The sequence below is a fragment of the Takifugu flavidus genome, chromosome 12 (assembly GCF_003711565.1).
Source record: "Takifugu flavidus isolate HTHZ2018 chromosome 12, ASM371156v2, whole genome shotgun sequence".
NCBI classification, from domain to species: Eukaryota; Metazoa; Chordata; class Actinopteri; order Tetraodontiformes; family Tetraodontidae; genus Takifugu; species Takifugu flavidus.
Window position 1 is genome coordinate 7,915,128 of NC_079531.1, and position 19,084 is coordinate 7,934,211.

Consider the following 19,084-nt stretch of genomic DNA (forward strand, 5'->3'; position numbering starts at 1 on the left):
TTTGTACAGGGGGCGGGGCTTCGGAGCCGCTCCACACTTCAGTGCCAATTGGTTGCCTAGACAACCAGACCCACCTCTTACGTCAACCGGTAAAATTGCTATTCTGAAATGTGTTCGCCTGCCTGCGCTTCTCGATAGCACGCATGGGTAACTTTGAAGTTGCTCCCCTCAGGTGCGTTAAAACGCACGCTTCAAAGCGCATGCACGACACTGTTTCTGACACTTCCCCCTTTGTGCGCGTTCGCAGTAGCATGCAAGAATGCGAGGAATAAATAAAAGTTTTGCACATTTTTGACAGAAAGCAAATCTCACAAAGCTTTATTTATAATTCTGACAGTGCAAATGAGAAACAAATGCAGCATTTGCTAAATAACAATGTTAAAGCATTTCTATATAGTTAGGTGAAATTATATAACGCATAAGACCTTTTGCGGAACTATTTTTTTATCCAGCTTCTATAGACGCCTCTATCATCTGCATTACAGCGCCCTCTGTTGGTCAGAATAGAAAGCTAAACCGTGGCTGTACAGTTTTGTATTTTAACTCCTCCGTCTGGGCACATTGCTAGCAGATGTTGTAACTCACAACTCTCTCCTTTGATAACTTTTTTATCTGTATTTATTAATTTCATTAATAGATTTCAACTACAGCACTGTCCCGTTCAGCCTCCAAACCTCATCCGAAACCCTGTAATTCAGTCATTAGTAAAATGCAGGTAGGCGTCACATGCTTCAGCTCAAAGGAACAAAGAAAGTTCGATGACTTAAGTGGCCAGGCAACACTTCGAAGGCCTCCGCTGTCACGCGTAGACTTTCCGAGTATAAGAGTTCCAGATGTGCTGATGGCATTTCCTGTCTAACACTTTCCTAGAACATACTCAGGCCTCCCTTTACTTGCTCTCTATGTGTTTCCAAGACACTGACCAAAAACACGCTCGGCTTTTACTAACCCAGACATCTGCGTTCAATAAAGTAGGATCCGTTATTAGTTTGCACTTGCAGGGGCTTACATGTGTTCAGATGCAGAGGAATGAGTTCACATTCCACACTCCCAAAAAGCCCAGAGAGGTTCTCACACAGGCCAGAGTCGGGAAAAGCCACAGCTTTGGGGTTTGGTGGGGTCAGCACAGCGCTGTCATCAGTGCTTCCGCCTGTACTGTCCTGTTCCCTGACATCAGAGTATAAACAGGAAAGCTTCCCTAGGGCTGACACAACTCGGAGAAAGTGGGAATATTCTTTTACAGGCCAGAGAGCCATCATGGGCTCTTTTTTTAATCTTTTATGGACATCAAATTGGAAAATCGGGGCATTTATTTGGATGGTTTATGGCATAATCACCAAATCTTGCCTAACATGGTTAAACATATAAATATCTGCATTAACAAAGCTATTGTAAACAGTCGCAAGTTTAAATGCTTTTTTTCCCTTTTTGGGGAGATTTGACAAGCCTGATTTGGTAAGCCTGGTTTATAAATGTTCAGGTATCAACAATAAACCATTTATAGATGAATATAAATATTTAATATATTTCACAAGGTTACACAGCAGAGTTGCAATGATAAAGTAAATCAACAGAGAGGTTTATTCAGACCAAATATCCGTCCGTTAGCATGCCGGTATTGTTAGCTCAAAGCACAGATTTACTATTGTACCATATCTGTACACTCACTAGTCTGGTTATTAATGAAAATCATGTTTAATAGAGAGTATTTGTCAAGTTTTACATGCATTATTACTGTGGTTTATGTTCCCAGTTCTGGTTATATGAAGTTGTATTCCCAGAATGCACCTGTGAAGAGAAATCTCTGGACACAACTTTACAGTCAGGTGTGGAAGCAGAAAGAGATGAAGAACGCTGGCTTCTGTCGCCAGTGTTACCCGTAGATTTCATTCTCCACCCAGCCGCTGCGGCCACGGCCGCGCCGACTCTGAGCTTTGGAGCTCTCGTAAATATCGTTGGTGACGAAGCAGCTTTCCCTCTCTGGGCACGGCACATTCTCATAATCATTGCACTGGGATTGCTGGGGAGGAAGGCCAGGGTACTTTGTCACCACGTCCGCAGGCGGGCCACCGTCCAGTTTGGTAATGTCGCTAAAGGCATAAGGTCCTTGTACGGCATATGGTGAGACTGCGCCCCCCATCTGAGGCTTAGATCTGCTGGTGTTGGTCTGTGTCTTCCTCCTGGAGGAGACCCAAGAGACCCAGAGAATGTTGGAGAATAAATGAGTCTTTCGTGTCCAAAGGCCTACTTGTGTAACACCTTCTCTGTCTGTACCTCTTAGCGTGATGTTTGTAGCAGAAGAAGCCTGCAGCTGCAATCAGGAGCAGCAACAGTGCCGGAACGGTTCCGTACAGGACATAGGAAATGTACGGGAGCGTTTCTGAGACCGACACTGCAAAATAAAAATATCTACCTATCAATACAGTAAAAGGTTTAGCAAAACACCGTAACCTGATTTAATAAAGATGGATAAGAGTGATATGAATTCAGCTCCTTCTAAAGTTATGAACAAAGACATGAAGAAAAGAAACACAGTAGTGAGCCAGCTGTACCTGTCTCAGTTAGTCCCATTTTTATTCTCTCATTTGTTTCTGTGGTAGTCGACGCCACGGCTGGTCTGAGCGACGGAACTGTGGAAAACCATAAAGCACAATGATCCACGTGATCCATTATGCCTACAAAAGCACAACTACAGGCACTTGGCGATGCGCACGAGGCGGAGAGTTTCTAAATGTACCTGCATTGGCTCCTCTGCTCTCTTCCTCTCTAAATACTGGTGTCTTTACTGTGGACGACAGGAAACGCGAAAGGTCATAGAGACAGTTGATGAAATGCAAAGACACGAAACACTAAATCCCATTTGGCAGAAAAGCAGAAACTAAAGTGAAGGTGAGGCTGTCCAGCCCACACGTATGTTTAATCATGTATTTATTTTGCAATTTCCGTGCCAACCGGTGGTCAGTGCACTACATCACGGGCTCCTGACCCTTCTGTAAGCGCAGTGTTGTGATATCAGTCAGAAAGTACGTTTTTGGGCTGATAAGAAATGCACACATTTCCGGCTCCACCGGTCTGAACCGCTTCCTCTCAGGTCCTCATCTGAAACATGTGATGTGTCGCAGCATGTGGACGATTGCTCTTATTTACAAGGTTGATGTATTTGACTTGTTTTTTTTGCGTGGGAGCAGCTCTTTGCATGGTGGAGCGATTAGGGCCAGTAAACAAATAGAAATGAGGTTAAAAGTTGAAACTCGTTTTTTGCTGACTAGGAAAAAAAGTCCTGGAAAGAAAAATCTTCGAAAGAAAGGTGAAATTTACATAGAAAGCTATTTGTAAGCAAATTTGTTAATGTCTGAGCATGCAAAAGCAGCCTAATGTACATTCTCTTTCACAGCCGAGCACATGGTTGAGTTCCTGATGACAGTGAATGCATCATTCTGGAAACGACGCCTGCCAGTTACCCTGCTACCTATAAAGGTAAGTCCATAGAGAAAGTGGGCTCGTGATTGGGCCTGTTAGGTGGTTTAGCATCAAATAAATCCAAGAATTCCCAAAGAGACGCATTCCTAACTCGCTCTCACAAAACCTCTAACTCACCCTCTGAATATTTGCAGACAAAGTTGTTCTTGGAGTTGCAGTTGTTGTCATTCCACTGGAACAGGAAGTGACCGTCTTCGTCAGGTGGTGCCGAAGGCTGATAGTACAGAACCACGCACATTTCTCCGCCACATGACGGCTCGTCCCAGTGCCAGTTCCTATTGGGAATACAAAAAACTCTCAGACTTCTGTCCCCATTTAGGTGAGATGGATGAACAACTGCTGAATCTGTGACAAAAACCTGTACTTAGCCTTGCTTCCATCCAGCCAGTAGTACTGGGAGGGGCACACTGGGCTCGCACCAGATGAGGAGCGCTCTGGACTGCGACGGAGGCCAATCCAGAAGTCTCCATCTCCAGCCTGCAGCTGATGGATGAACCTCTCTATCAGCCGCTGCTCGCTTTCTGTTTGGATGCTGAGTAGTTCGCCACCTTCCATTCTGCAGGCCCGGCTGGCATCCTCAAAGGTCAGCCTCCGTCGGCTGTCTTGTATGTAGGACACCTTGTAGCACGGGCGCTCTGTCCCACGCCGACAGATCTTTTGACCTGCAGACGGGAAATCAAAATGAATCAATGAACATCACAACAAATCTCACAAAGGCTCCTGATTGGTTTCATCCACAATAAAGATGCAGCTTCAGCAGGTTCAATTCCAGCTCCAGCCAGATGTTACCCACACCCAGGACGGCAGGTTTTTCCCCACAGACCAAAAGGTTAAATGGATTGATTCCAAAGTGCCCTTACATGTGTGAGAATGGTGTGTTTCCCCTTTGCTGCAATTTTTTGGAAAGAAAATATACTTCCACCACTACCAAAATAATTATATGTATCTGTTATCACTGGCCTACTCACAGTATATAATTACAGGTCATCAAATTTACTTTGTACATTTATACTTTAGATTTTTTCATGCTATATTACCTAATCCAATCCGGCCCTGAAAAATAAATACATTAGATCCATATTGTTCCATTGCCTACATTATACTTTGGCTGTGAGAGCACCAATTTCCAGACGCTTTCGTCTCTTCATTTACTGTCCATATCGGAATTTCTCCCCCTGTGGATTTTATAGAATTACATTAAAGGCCACGGCATTAAGGACACACGCTATTTGACTCGAGGTAATTGGACGCACGCAGGCTCCAGTTATGGATAACGTGGCTTTAAATGAGACCTCCTGACTTTAAATCAATGTTCTGCCTGGTAAACACGCTGGTGCTGATCTTCCACAGCATCATGCGCTGCAGCTGCAGCCTGGTTAACATAATTCCGCACATATCTGAGTCCAGCAGGCGTCCGAAAAACTGTTAAACTTACAAAAAAATAGGACCCAGTGCGCGCAAGTAAAATATAAACTCCATTAAAGCGTGATCAGCGGTATACAAAGGTTAATAAAACAGATTTATTGATACATAAAGGGGAATTAAATCAAACTACTGTTGATCTGCAGAGTTTTCTTTCTTGTCATACTTACCATTTAGTCTAGAAGCGCATCCAGGGTGGAACAAAACGGCGATGACGGTGCCAAACAGCTTCATAAAATCCATCTCCACATGTTCCCCCGAATGTTTTGGTCGGTTACTCTCGAAGGCGAGACATCGGATCAACCTTTGAATATCAACCGCTGCCGTAAACGCATGTTATTGATTAGGAAGAGAAAGAAACCAGCAGAATCCGTCCAGAACAAAGTGAGTCGAGTATGTGGAGGCGGGTAGATGGCGTCTGACTGAGGGGGGAAAGTCAGGAGTCAGCCCCAGACTTTAAGAAACACAGCAGACGCTTCGCTTCTTTCCCTTTTGTCCTTTTAGGTCCAAGATCACTAAATATGCGAAATCGTATTACGCGCACGGGAAGAGCAGATCTGTGCACAGACGCCCTTCGCAAACAGTGAATTAATAACACAGCTTGAATGATATTATCATGTATATAAATACGAGTGCCCACAATTCTTATATTTATGATAATATTTTTTATGATGATATGAAGGACGTCCCATTTTATTAAAATTGTTCAATTTCTTTAAATAGATCATAGGTGTGTGTGTGTGTGTGTGTGTGTGTGTGTGTGTGTGTGTGTGTGTGTGTGTGTGTTTGTGTGTGTGTTCTACGAGAGATTAAGGGACAGTGAAAACGACAGTGAAAACATCAAATTCTCAGATATGTTCGGCTCCAAACGCCAGGAGGCCTCTTCCATCACCTGCTCCCTGGCTGGTTGACTCAAGTCTTCCTCGCTGATTGCAGACTGTGTTGATTTGACGAAGGCCCCCGACCGCTGATGGGAGGAAGGGAGAGGTGGAAGACATGTCCAACACATTTTCAAAAAACCACTGAGCTAACTGGTCTTTCTCAAAACTGTTTCCACGCCACCGTTGTTATCTTCAGGTCTTTCACCTGAGATGTTTGGAAGGATGTTCTCTTGGGCTCTTGGCTGCTCCCAGGACTGCAAACCATCGTCCCAGTGGCTTCCTGAGTGTGTGGATGGAAGAGGGCTGTGATGGTGACTGCTCTCATCTCAAGCTACAGTCGTGGGAAGGCTCTCTGAGGTTGGTTCCAGGATGTCTGCAGACTGACCTCACACATCTCACTCCCATTGTTTTTCCATCTGATGATGAACAGTAAACTTGCTGGGATGCTGTCATCGAGGAAAGGATGCTGCAAAGCCTCCAGATTTGGTTGGATCCTATCTGGACCCAGAGACCACATTTCTACAGCTCCGGTCAGGTGAATTATACAGAGCTCTGTGCCCCCGTATCTGTGGGCCACGGTCATCATATTATCAGACCTGACATCAGCCTGAACGATTGGATCCTGCAGCTACAAGTCGCTGCAAAAAGACCGTTGTTTGACATCTTCAGAAGCTGGATGAGGATGAGGACAAATGGGCTTCCCAGTTTCTCCCTGCTGGTGTATTTCTCCTGTTGACTGATTATTCTAGAACCCTCCATCACATCATAATGTTTTGGTCTACTAATGCCACAAGAGACATTATGATTCATTAATGGTAGTTGCAATATTGTCTATATTTAAGGCAAATAATGCTAATAACACATATAGTAAAACTAACGTGGTATTTAAAAGTCAAAACTTTATTCTGTGTCTCTGTTTGGGCAGCAATAAATGTATTGTAATAACATTTTAAAATTAATTCAGACCTGCTACGACAGGTAGAAATGAATTACAACTTAGAATTGCAGGTAGGGTTACCTGCTCCCTGTGATTTTACAAAACTATGGGATGTCATATGGAAATCTGTGCATGAAACAAATCATGTTTGTGGCCCAATGGTGGCAAAAAACACTCTATTCTAAACTTCATAAAAACATATAGTATAATAATGATGAGAAGAAATGTTTTGAGTGCATCCCTCACAATTGAATGACACTATGTCCAGCAAAATCCTCTTACCAATAAAACAGGAGTAAACTGAATTATTGAACATTAGAAGACAACAGTGGGATGTTATGAGATGTGCAATATTCCCACGCCAAAGGGACACTACTGCAGTGATTATCTGTCTTAAAGTGTGTGCTTGTCAAATACAGCACGTCTCCTCAAACCTCTAATTTTGCCATCTTTTTTCAGGGTGACTCAGGTGAGATCGTGACTCATTGTGTGCAGATCCTGTGACAAATGCCAGCTCTCACCATGGGCACTATGATAAGAAAAGCACCGATCCTTTTCAGGCCCGCTTCTGGTGAACAATTGGGTCTTCTCAGTTGAGCATTGACGGCTGTGGCCTTCAGCAACTTCACCTGCAGTGTGACTCTATGCAGACAATAGAGGGGAAGTTTTCTGCAGGTTGGGTGGATGATCGCGTTACTGTATTTACAACAGATCAAATCTGCAAAAGGCAAAGATTCACAACATTAGTTTGATTTTTTGGACTGGACATTTTAAAGATGCCTCATCCAAATCCAGGACAAAAGTACACAACCAGACAGTAGATTAGTGTTAAATTCACCTCAAATCTTTGCCAATTATTTTTTGATTGAATAGAAATCGAAAATCCCATCTGCTGTGTTAAAGATTGTTTTGAATTAGTTTGCATTAGATTTTTCGATATTAAATCGAACCACTTAAGCCCATCTGACAAAAACACGCCAAACATGCACGGGTGCATGTGGGTGCATGTGTCTTGAGTCGACGCTAATCCAGGGGCGGGTTTGAGAGTCACACCTATGTGGTTTTGGGTATCTCGAGGTGGCCAAACTCTATAAAAGCCACGTTCTGGGAGAACCTCCGTGGCACCCACTCAGGCACTCCTTAAGGTAAGACCCTTCTCCGTTTGTAGCTTCACTGGTTCACTCTGGAATTCCAATTTTTTTTCTCCTTATTTATGCAGGGCTTGAACGTCTGTCTGCACCTCCAGAAAACATGGACCTTTACCTTTGTCTCCCTCTACTGGTCATATTACTACAGCCAGCCCAGTGCGTTTATAACTGTTCTTCTGAGTATGACAGAATCCCAGGTATGTGCAACCAACCAGCCCACTGCAATGAACAAGTCCATAGAATTTCAAAGTTTCCGTTTTCGTCTTTGTGTTTCTTAGACAATTCGGACCTAACTGTGGACTGTGGCACCACTGTGATCACCCTGGAGGTGAACCTGTGCAGTGCCAAGTGGGCCGGTTTCAACGCCTCCAACCTGGCTCTGAATAGCAACCATAACATCTCTGACTGCCTGGGCTCTGTTGACATCAGCGTGGACCCGCCGGTGATCCGCTACCAGCTTCCTGTCAACCACAGCCAGGACAACTCCTGCCGCCAGTCGCTGCAGGTCAGAGAAGGTCAAGGTGAAACACCAAAACACCACAACAGCAAAGACAAACAAGTGTTACAAACATCTGTATTTTTGTATTTATTCTTGCATTCAGATTGTGGATGAAGCGCCTGACCCCGCCGGGCCTTTCAGCAGCTTCTTGACTATCCAGTCGGTCATCATCACCGGGTACATCGACACGCCCAGGTCCGACCAGGGAATCATCAGCTACTCTACGGACCTCCACTACCACTTCTCCTGCCGATACCCGCTGGAGTATCTGATCAATAACACTCAGATTGTGGCGTGAGTGTCTCTCAGAATTTTGAAAAAGAGAATTTCGATGGATCTGTTGTGCAAACGTAACTGTTTCTTCCCTCTTCAGCTCATCAGTTTCCGTAGCCACCAGCGACAGTAACGGCACCTTTATCGACACGCTGAAAATGGCTGTTTTCAATGTGAGTTTTGGTCGATAATTGGGCTCTTTTGAGACAGGAAATAAAGAAAACACATTTTATGTCCCGGATTATTCAGGACACCAACTACAGTTATCAGTTAGTGGTACCGTCATCGGGCCTGGAACTGCGAAGTAGGGTCTATGTGGAGGTGAAAGCTGTCAATCTGACCGGAAAGTAAGGCAAAATTTTTCTGATTATTGTAATTTAATCTTAAAACAAATGTAGTAATTAACAACTCTGCCCTGTGTGCAGTTTCTACATCTTGTTGGATCACTGCTTTGCTACACCCACTGCATACAACATGTCGCAGACAGAGCAGCACAACTTCTTCACTGGGTACGGAAGCATGCAGCGAGTGATGTCGCCTCTTTAGACGCGTTAACCAACCAATGTCCAACAGATGTTCAGTGGAGCAACGCACATCCGTGACCAGCAACGGCCTCTCCACGGTCGCACGCTTTGACTTTGAGGCCTTCCGCTTCGTTCAGCACCGCGACCAGCCTAAGTCCAGCATCTACGTGCACTGCATACTGAGGCTGTGCGAGCCCAACAAATGCCAAGAGCTGCTCTCTGTGAGTTTAAAAAAGAGGCTCGTCTTTGGCCATGATGTCATCTGGGAGATTACGGGAAATGAAAGGCGAGACCCATCAGATGATCTGAATATCAATTCAGCAGCTTTGTCTTTTCAGGCCTGCGGAAACAGGAGGAGAAGAGCTCTGACTCCTTTTGGGAGACAAAGTACAGATTCTGCCACTCTCTCACTTGGACCGCTTTACATGGCCAACGAAGGTTAGACCCAACAAATGAACAAACCCACCGAATGACTGAAGCCTTTTTGCTGACTCTGTCTCGCTCCCTCCCTCAGAAAAGCCGCTTGCAGCCCCCTACAGTGAGTATTGATCCAAGTAATTCACTGACGTTGGTTTATTATTACATGTAACCGTGGCAATCCTCCCACTAATCAGGTGAGGATGTGGCGTCGGAAGACGAGGTGAATGTCACTGGCGTGGCGGTGGGTGTGGTCTTTGGTTCGGCTGCGGCCGTCTTATTGGTCCTGGGTGGCTGGTTTGTGCTGAAGAAGTTTTATTGGGCGGGCGGCATCCCTCGTGCTTTCAACTGACACGGGAGCCAAAGGGCCTCTGCCTCATGTTTCCTTTTAATGTTTATTGTGAGAATATAAAATCTTACAATGTGTGTTTTTATTATATCTCCAAAAATACGCAGGGGAATATTTCCTAACCTTTTCTCGCTAATGTGTTGCATTTATTGACAGAAGGAAATGAGATGAAAAAAAGCTGAACAGCATTTTAGCAAAGAAGAACAACAAGTGCAGTTAAAGATGTTTCACATTATTAACATAGTTTTTGCCATCTTGTACAGAATTTTGATATGATTGACCTGTTTTTGTATTGAGCAGAATATAAATAAAGTTTGGAGTCAGATATCTGTTATTGCAACATCTTTTTACATAACACACACACACACACCACACACACACACACACTCTCTCTCTCTCTCTCTCTCTCCGTCTCTCTCTCTCTCTCTCTCTCTCAGTTATACTGACATAGAAAATGGAACAATTAATACAGTCACACATATTTACAGGCTTCTTACTTTACTAGAAAAGTGTTTTATGTTGGCTTCGCTACACTGAGTGTAGGATGTCGTGGATCAGATCAGAGAGTTGGACTGTGAAGTCATCAGTCAAAGAGCCCCCCGATGAAGAAAGTGAGGGGTTGGATGAGTCCCAGATCCCCTGAAACAGCCTCTCCAGCCGGGCCTGAAAAGCCTGGTCCTGCAGGACTGAACTCTGACAGAACTGCTCCATGTTGGCTATCAGTTCAGCCTTTTGGGGCCGCTCAGTTTGCAGCGCAGCGGCAAGCTTTGCTTTCAGAGCTTCCACCCTGTCGCGGGCCTCCGCTTTGAGGGAGCTCACTTCCTGTTCCAACCTGGAGCTCATTTCCCGCCAGAGCTCTGACTCAGCTCCATCCTTCTCACTGCTGCTGATCTCTTTCAGATGTTGGAGCTCCTCTATGGATTTTGTGTGGAAGTCGCTGATGACCTGGGCCACCTTGGAGCTGCTGCGCTCCAGAGTTTGGCTCATCCACTCGAAAGCTTCCCAGTAGAGCGGCGCCACCGCCTCCGTCTGGGCCTGCGGCCCCTCCAGGCTCTGCAGATAGAGGTTCAGCTGACTGCACAGATCCTGAGTGTTGCTGCTGAGGGAGCGCTGGAGTTCCTGGGCAAGGGGAGCCAGACGCTCCCTCATGCTGGCCTGGCCGAGGTGGGCGGGAGACTGGGACAGTCTCTCCCGCAGCTCCGCCAGCTCTTGGCGCAGACGAACACGCAGACGCTCTGACTCCATGTTAAGTTTGCGCTGCATTTCTTCTGCAATTGGATTTTTATTAGAATCTTCCTGGTTGTACAGGTCGCTGCTATCGATGTGGCTCTTGTAGATTTTTCTAAAGAGGGAGGGGAAATCCATTTATAATGTATCTCTTTTTCAATATTTCACTGAGCAAAACCCATTTGCGATGCAGTTTAATCAACTTACTCCACATTCTTTGTTAATTCAGTCTTGTCATCAGCTCGGTTGGCCTGTGAGTTGGTCCAGTCTGCCTCTCTGCTTTTACGCTGAAGTGGATACGCTAAACAGGCATGAAGACAAACATGAGAAAAGGAAATAGATCGCATATAACTAGCATTATATATGAATATAGAGTTAATATACCTGAGATTGTCATGAATGACAGGGTGAAGATCACGACTGTTAAAGGTGTGTTCATTTTTCTGTTCAACAATAGGCAATAAAGAGAAGCTCACATTAAAGATAAATAGAGAAACCCTGATTATCAGTCAGAACCCTCGACAACACGAGGGAATCAATATCTGGTCTTTACCTGATGTTCAGAGGTCTGCATCAGGACTTCTGCTCCCAGCACACTTATAAAGGTCCCTGTTATCAGTGGCGGCACAAACTCTGCCTGTGTCAACAGTAAACACGTGGAAGGTCAATGAAGATGACGGAATACAACATTCACAGGCGCACGCGTACATGCACGCATTCATAATTTCTGCCTGTGTTGACGCTTGTTCAAGGAAGGTACATGACACAGTGTGAACATCATAATCTGAGACAAAGAGTCATTTAACAGAAATGCAGCAGAGCTGCTGCTACGTTCTCCTCTCTTAATGAGGTTCCACAAGTTTATGTTTGTTTTTCCAGGAACCTGAATGACGTTATATGAATCTTCAGTTCCACCCCATGCCCAAGTCTTGTTATGACCGAAAGTTTATTTGAGCAATGTTTGTGTGGCTTGCTACAACAAGACAGCCTCATTAAACACACTTGATAATGATAAACTGTGTGCGTATGTGTGTGTTGTTTTTTCCAGCGCACAAATCAACATGGTCACATGTGGCGCCCATCAGTTGCGATGCTGTGACGCTTGCAGCTCCATTTCACCACCGACGTTACCCAATGCCTCCAAATGGTGAACTTGCACTTTCATCAATCCAACGTGGATGAATTGTGCTCTTGTGACTATGTGGGTGAAAGGTGAACCCCGTTCATTTATTTAAACTCTGAGATGTCACTGTGGGATCATAGTCCATATCCTGCGTAATGAAATATGTAGGTTACTTGAATTTTCCAAAGTCCAACACTGACTTTAATACAATAACAGCATACTGACTAGGACTTATCTTACTATCAATCATATCTGTTGGCTAATGGTTAGCTTGGTACATGCTAATGCTCTGCAGATTAGGGCAAGAAGTGCACCATCAGAGAGGTAACATTGCCATCATGTCATAGCCACAATAAATGTATTTATACATTTCATAATCAGCAAATTCCACATGAAAATATGGTTTGTGTTTTTCTTATGCAGACACTAATAATCATAAGTAGCATTTTAAAATGTCAATGAGGGATTCGTTAAAAAAAATTAGAAAGACAGCAAGATTAGGTTTTTCACAATTTTTTTTATTGGCCTAATAAGCCTACAACATTTGTGCACCCTTGCGTGTTGCTTCTGTAAGGATTAAAAATTAAAATCGGTTTAGTACTAATCCAATTTTTTGGGATTGAGACAATAATTGAAGACTGAAGCAGAAAATGACTAAATTCTAAATTCTGTGTCTATCATCATTACACATAGTAATGAGAAAATCAAAAATGTATTTTCACTTCAATTTGAGCCTTTTGATGCTCATTTCTGGGGTTTCATGTGATTGTGGGAAGCCTGGTTTTGGGATTTTGCTCTGGTTGGGTGATGATGACAGTGATGACGATGGCGTTCGTGCTCAAGTTCCCCTAAAGCAAAGCCGTGCTTACACAACGCTGGCGGCCAAGTCATTAATCAGTTTTACTGGAGGGTTGTGAAGAACAAATGCTGCAACATGATCTGGTGGAACCAGGCAGATCAACTCTCTGGTTTCCCCACAGGTCTCTACCTCTCCGTTGTCACTGTCACTTTACCTCCCAGGCCTCATAAATCATTCAGCGGGCCAGGGAAAGTTATTCCAAGTAAACTTTTTGCAAACTGATCAGGTAGTGGCTGCTGAACCTGAGACGTAAGAGGTTTGTTCTTCTGTTCTGACCAAATTGACATTTCAAGGGGGGAAAAGGTTATTTTAGAACCATTTTCGTGGACTTCGGCAATTGGAAATGCTGCCCATGTTAAGGAGGTCCAGGTGCAGACGGTTCAGGTGTGTGTTGAGGCTTATCGCTCTGTTTGTTACTCTGGTTCACGAAGGCAGCTTCCAGGAAAGGCCCCCCTGCATCCCAGGTAGGCTGAGCTCTAAACATTGATCTTTTACAGCAAAACATTCACCATTAAAGTTAAAGCTATTATCTATTGCATTCATTTTCCTTTTCAGTTCTCACTGTATTTATCATTCTTCTTGCTTCCAGAAGAACATAAATAATTGATTATTACTCTATTAAATATATTCCTGGCGGAGTATGTCTAATATTGAGAATCAACAATTTAAAATGCATAATTTATTGGGGAAAATTAGCAATCATACATGCATCTATTTTACCAGGTTTCTACTGTCCCCTGGGTAGTGTCACTCCAGTCCCCTGTCCTAAAGGGACGTATGGCCCGACTGCTGGTGCGGAGTCCACAGACAACTGTCTCAAATGTCCTCCTCACCACTACTGTCCCAGACCAGGTCTGCTTTCTCCCCTGCTCTGTGGCCCAGTGGCTCAACAGCCATTGTCGGGTCAGGATTCTTGCGTCTGCCCCGGACAGGGGCAGCAATTCCAGGTGACAGCTTAATCTGCTCTGTCTATTTCTCAAGTTCTCTTTAAGATTTCCACTCACAATAATACAAGATTAGATTCTCGCTGTTTTCATCTTTGACTTTAACCTGAGCAATCTGTTGCTCATCAGAAAACTTTCCCTCACTGGAGGATCCGCTTTTGACTTTTTCTCATTGGCTTGAGAAGACTTTTGACCACCTAAATAAAAGAATCCAGTCAGAATCTGAAGAGAATTTCTCTCTGAAAGTGCTTCTCTTCCTCCTGCAGGCTATGGATGGTCAGTGCCGCTGCACTACGGGTTACCAACCTACCAACAATGGAGACGTGTGTGTACATAAGGTGTACGATGTCTGCCGAGACGGAAAAACACGTACACAGTATGGAGACTGTTTGGACAGATATCAGTGGTTACTCCACTGTAGGGAGCAGGTTAGACCTTGTACAATCACATGACACACACACACACATGCACACACACACACACACACGGATGCCAGCACCAAAGTAGAGCAAAGGTAACCAGGATCCATATCATTTACATATCAAAAGGAGATGCATCTGTTCAGATCATGCATGAATAAAGACACTGATAGGCCTGACTGCAGTCGTTAGTTTAGATGAACATGACAATAGATACTGTCAGAACCGTGACCTGCAGCCTATAGATTTGTCACTGACCTCCACAGCAGTCTGTGTCACCTTTCACCCAGTTCCACACCGAACCAGAGCTGACAGGGAGAGAGGGTTGATGGAGAAGTGACGCACGCAAGCACAGTTAAATTGAATTTGGTTTTATTTGTATGCAGGTGTGTCAGTCTGCAGACGACTACCAGGGCTATGACGGAGAGCTGGGCCTGTGCGTTTGTAGACAGCCTCCAGGAAGAAGTCCGTGTGACGGCTCGTGCAGGAGAAGACCGGCGGCAGAAGTCGAGCTCCAGTGTAGAACGGGCGGAGTAACTGAGCTGGTCCACAATAACCGGGTGAGACGGGAACAAAAGGGCATTGTGTTCACCTCTCGTGCTATTTATACACGCACATCTTGAATCATCTCGCTGTGATGAATAGATCGACCATGTTACACTAAACGTTCAGACGGAAGTGAGAGATAAATATGAACTGTTCAGGATGAGTAATGGCATTATGTGCGTGTGCAGGTGTCACCTATCTCAGGCAGCCTGTTGAAGACAGTCTTTCAACAATGGGACTCACGGGGAAGCCTCCTGTGCGGCACCCAAATCAGCTCCTCACATCTGGTCTATATTGTTCAGACAACAGGTGCAGACATGCGTTCACACCAGCTGAGTTGATGTGCTGCGCATGTCTGATCCCCGCTGGCGTCTTCCTTCGGTGTTTTATTGCAGGGGCAGGGTTCTTTGGCCTCCTCGACGGCACCCAGGAAGTGCTTCGGGAAATGCTCTCAGTCACCGTGCAGCCGCATGCCTGGAGCTCAGGTGTGTCGCAACAGAACACCTGCAAGTCTTTTAGACTGATGTAGAAGTGTTTTATTTGTTGTTTATTTATTAGAACCACCTCAGAAACAAACAAATGGTTTCTATATAGTGGATACTGTTCACTCATGATGACGCTGTGGTGGTTTTCAGATGTTTATTCGGGTGACTTGTTGGAGATTGCTGACATTGACAATGTCAGCCAAGGAATAGACTACAGGTGGGTTGATCAGGAGAAAAACAAGGAAAAAGAGAGGAAAATGAGCGTGACTGGAATTTTAAACCCCGCGGCCTGTTTCCATCTGAGTGATGTCATCCTCTTCACTGTTGACACGCGCCACTACCCTCTGTATGATCTGTAAGTCACCTGCCAGGTGTATCTCTACCGTCATAAATTGGCGCTTATCTCTGCTCGTCTTTGACCGTTACTCCGTTTGCCTCAGAGACAACTTGTACAACACAAACAGCGACTTTGACTGGGGAGCGTTCAGAAAGCTGGAGGAACAGCTGAGCCTGTCCTGGACTCCTCCCAGGTTTTTCTCAGTAGTTCTGACCCAGCCTGGAGTTTACGTGTTTAAACTGAGCAGTCATCCACACAGACACATGGTAAATAAATCTGACATATTTTCAAGCCCTGCGCCATCTTTCAACGCTATTCAAGTTCAATCACAATTACAATCCAAACACATGTCCCTCGGGTGGTGATGACGATGTCAAATTTATTACAGAACACACACCATCATCTGTCTCAGTGTCTCGCGTTTTCTTTTCACCTAGTACGTGAGGGTGATGCCTGCAGGAGGCCGATGCTTTGAACCAGGGCCATTCTTTCCCCCTGTCCCTCGTCACATGACCAGGTTGGGAATCAAAAAGAGAAGCAACCTGCTGTTGAGGCCGGACTGGCTGGTGACTGGAGGACTGCTGTTTGGAGCCGCCTTCATCCTCTGCACATGTGTTTCGGTCCTGGTTAGTGGATGAAAAGGCAAAACCGCACTAATCACGCATGGGTTTGACATTTAATCAACCTCTTGCGTGTGTAGATTCTGTTTACTGAGTACGGATGGCCCGAAAAGAAGCCAATCCGAGTGCGGTACCGCCTCCTGCAGTCGGCCTTCCACATGGAGGACTTCTCATCAAAAGGATCAAGGTTGACTTCACTGAAGAGGATGCACAGAAATCAGCTGGCTAGAATGACAGAGGACTCCAATCAACCAGGTATACGATGCAACGCACCGACCCTTACACACACACACACACACACACACACACACACCACACACACACACACACACACTGCTCTGCTCAGTGATTGGCTGGCATAAAGGTCAGTATATTACATAACTTGTATTTAAGCAAAATCCTCTGGGAGTCAGTGAGGGCACCTGACAAACGCTCAATTCCTTTATACTTTGTTGGTCGAAGAAGACCCCTGTGATATCTTATGTAATACTGGCTCCTGGGAGTCACACCCACCGAACCTATTACTGTTGAAAGGACTCTTTCTGTAAACCTGGTATCTCGTGCACCGAAGAACAGCAAAAGTGACGGCAGTTCAAATGTCACAGGTTGTGAAATAATGCCTCCAGGGGCAGTATCTGGTGGTGGTGAGGTCTACGCAGGCTATATTTTCTATATTATATACATACAATGATCAGACTAAAGATTCATACATACTGACCTTTCTCCAGTTTCATGTTCTGTTGGGAAACCATTGAACCTGAAATTGGTGAGTATCAACCCACTACATTCTGGAATCCATCATAGAACCAGCACAATCCGTCAATGAGCCATTCACTGGCCGAGCCCACTTTGGATCAAATCTTGAACCAGAAGTGGATCCCATTGAACGTGGAACCCTGGTCAACACCTGCTCCTGTCACGTTGCGCCGACTGTCTGATCCTGTCTGGGTTTAACATCTAATAATATTTCTATGTCTTTAAAAAAACTTTGAATATGAATGCACTTCACATGTCCCCAGAAGTAGACATCAGAGTGGATAGAGGCCTATTTATGCAGCCAACATGTTTGAAGCTCATTGATTTTCCTCTGGCAGGATATTATGGTGGCAATCAAAAGTCATCCTTGAGCTAAAATGCATCTGTTTTTAATTTGCATTTTGCTCTCTTTGTCTCCGTCTCTCTCTTCCAGTCAGTTCAGACACCCTGGATGAGTTCTGGGATTATGAACACCAGGTGGATCTGGAGGCTTTTAGCAGCAGCACATTTTACAGCCTCCTGCTCCAACAGAGCCAGTCCGTCACCGTGCAGCTGGGACGGCTCACTGCCGAGGTCTATAGTTCAATTTAATTTTTTCATTGCAAAAGAAAAACAATGGCAACAGAGAAGTTTCCATTGTTGCCACCGTTGATGTAAAGTCAACAACACCCACTAGATGGCTACAGCTGTCAGTAACACTGCCCAGAATAAAACCAGACAAAAACACCCCAAATACAGAGCAACTCCGGTTGCACCTGTGATGCCTTTTCAAAAAAATGCATGTTTTCTTTACATTATGGCTTCTTGTCTTTTCACATCTTGTTGGGAAGTGCCAAATTTATTACTACATCTGCTTTCCTGTTTACCATCACATTTCCTTTCACTCTGTACGAAAGAGGCTGTTGTTTTCTGAAGCTGTCCTTAAAGCCCTCAGGACTGTGGCGACGACGAAGACGTAAGAGGAGATGGTACAGCTCGCACCCACCTGTCACCCCATATGCGTGCATGTGTCACCGGTGTTGCATTTGGGCGGGGTTCAAACGTGTTATCCAATTACAGCTTTTTGAAGATGCTTTGTGTCACCTCCCTGTTGTGTTTGCACATGTGTATCTCCAGGTGCGGGAGCTCTACAAGGGTGCGCTTGGGAAGCTGCAGCAACTCTACCCCTTCCTAGTTATGCAGGGGACACTAGGGGAGGGTGATAGGAGGATAAGGATGGAGGTAGAGAAGGAGGCAGTGCGCCGAAAAAATTTGGGATCACAACTGAAATTACTGCTCGACAGGCAGTTGGAGGTCACTTTTTTCCCCCACTCTTATAAGAAGCAAAGTATTTTAAAGGCCATTGATTGGTTATTTATACAGGTTTATGCTGGATTTCCCAGGTTCTGAGAAGAGAACAATGTGTCCAACAGAGGGTCCACAGTGTTTTTATGGCCCACCTCACAGAATCCATAAGACTAGAGGCCAAGGAATATCACAGTGACAAAGCGTCGTGTAGACAGCACCAACACATGTAACGCTTCCATTTTTTTATTTTAAAAATGGTGCAATCTCCCCAGCAGATGGGTCTGATTCTTATATTTGCTGTCCATCATCTTGGCCCTTCAGTTGGAGCCAGAAGCTGACATCTATGGTGAATGAGATGGGAGAGCAGATCTCAGCAGAGTGTCAGCGTCAGGGGGCCTGGGAGTTTCTGGGTGAGGGTGTAGGAGCCAAGCTGCTCTGTCCAGACACTGGAACTGTCTTAACCAAAAACCACTTCTTTGGTGAGTTAGTTCATATAGTATTTTTTTTTTTTGCTTCTTTGAAAGTTGAAGAAATACCGCCCCCTGTTGCTG

The 19,084-nt window shown here is 44.9% G+C and overlaps 3 protein-coding genes across 4 annotated transcripts; 1 reads left to right on the top strand and 2 right to left on the bottom strand.

Annotated features, from left to right (window-relative positions):
* Nucleotides 1–1,497: 1,497 nt before the first annotated feature.
* Nucleotides 1,498–5,463, bottom strand: laynb (layilin b). Its single transcript, XM_057050716.1, has 7 exons — nt 5,073–5,463; nt 3,839–4,142; nt 3,598–3,755; nt 2,738–2,785; nt 2,553–2,630; nt 2,275–2,392; nt 1,498–2,180 (listed from the first exon to the last, which is right to left on the bottom strand). Exons 1-7 carry the CDS (start codon nt 5,143–5,145, stop codon nt 1,874–1,876), a joined length of 1,086 nt encoding a protein of 361 aa, XP_056906696.1. The 5' UTR covers nt 5,146–5,463; the 3' UTR covers nt 1,498–1,873.
* A 500-nt stretch (nt 5,464–5,963) lies between these two features.
* On the top strand, nt 5,964–10,257 carry LOC130535583 (zona pellucida-like domain-containing protein 1). 2 transcript variants are annotated; one of them, XM_057050715.1, is made up of 13 exons: nt 5,964–6,140; nt 6,214–6,318; nt 7,180–7,865; nt 7,940–8,065; nt 8,147–8,373; nt 8,471–8,661; nt 8,741–8,813; nt 8,890–8,987; nt 9,066–9,149; nt 9,214–9,385; nt 9,503–9,602; nt 9,679–9,702; nt 9,779–10,257. In XM_057050715.1, the coding sequence occupies exons 4-13, from the start codon at nt 7,972–7,974 to the stop codon at nt 9,931–9,933; spliced, it is 1,218 nt and encodes a 405-aa protein (XP_056906695.1). In that variant the 5' UTR covers nt 5,964–6,140; nt 6,214–6,318; nt 7,180–7,865; nt 7,940–7,971; the 3' UTR covers nt 9,934–10,257. The 2 variants fall into 2 exon arrangements, with proteins under 2 accessions (XP_056906695.1, XP_056906694.1); XM_057050714.1 differs by having other exon boundaries at nt 6,214–7,865.
* Nucleotides 9,951–11,775, bottom strand: zgc:162608 (uncharacterized protein LOC100037332 homolog). The gene is made up of 4 exons (XM_057050717.1): nt 11,711–11,775; nt 11,542–11,600; nt 11,365–11,458; nt 9,951–11,272 (listed from the first exon to the last, which is right to left on the bottom strand). The coding sequence occupies exons 2-4, from the start codon at nt 11,594–11,596 to the stop codon at nt 10,459–10,461; spliced, it is 963 nt and encodes a 320-aa protein (XP_056906697.1). The 5' UTR covers nt 11,597–11,600; nt 11,711–11,775; the 3' UTR covers nt 9,951–10,458.
* Between the last annotated feature and the right edge of the window lie 7,309 nt (nt 11,776–19,084).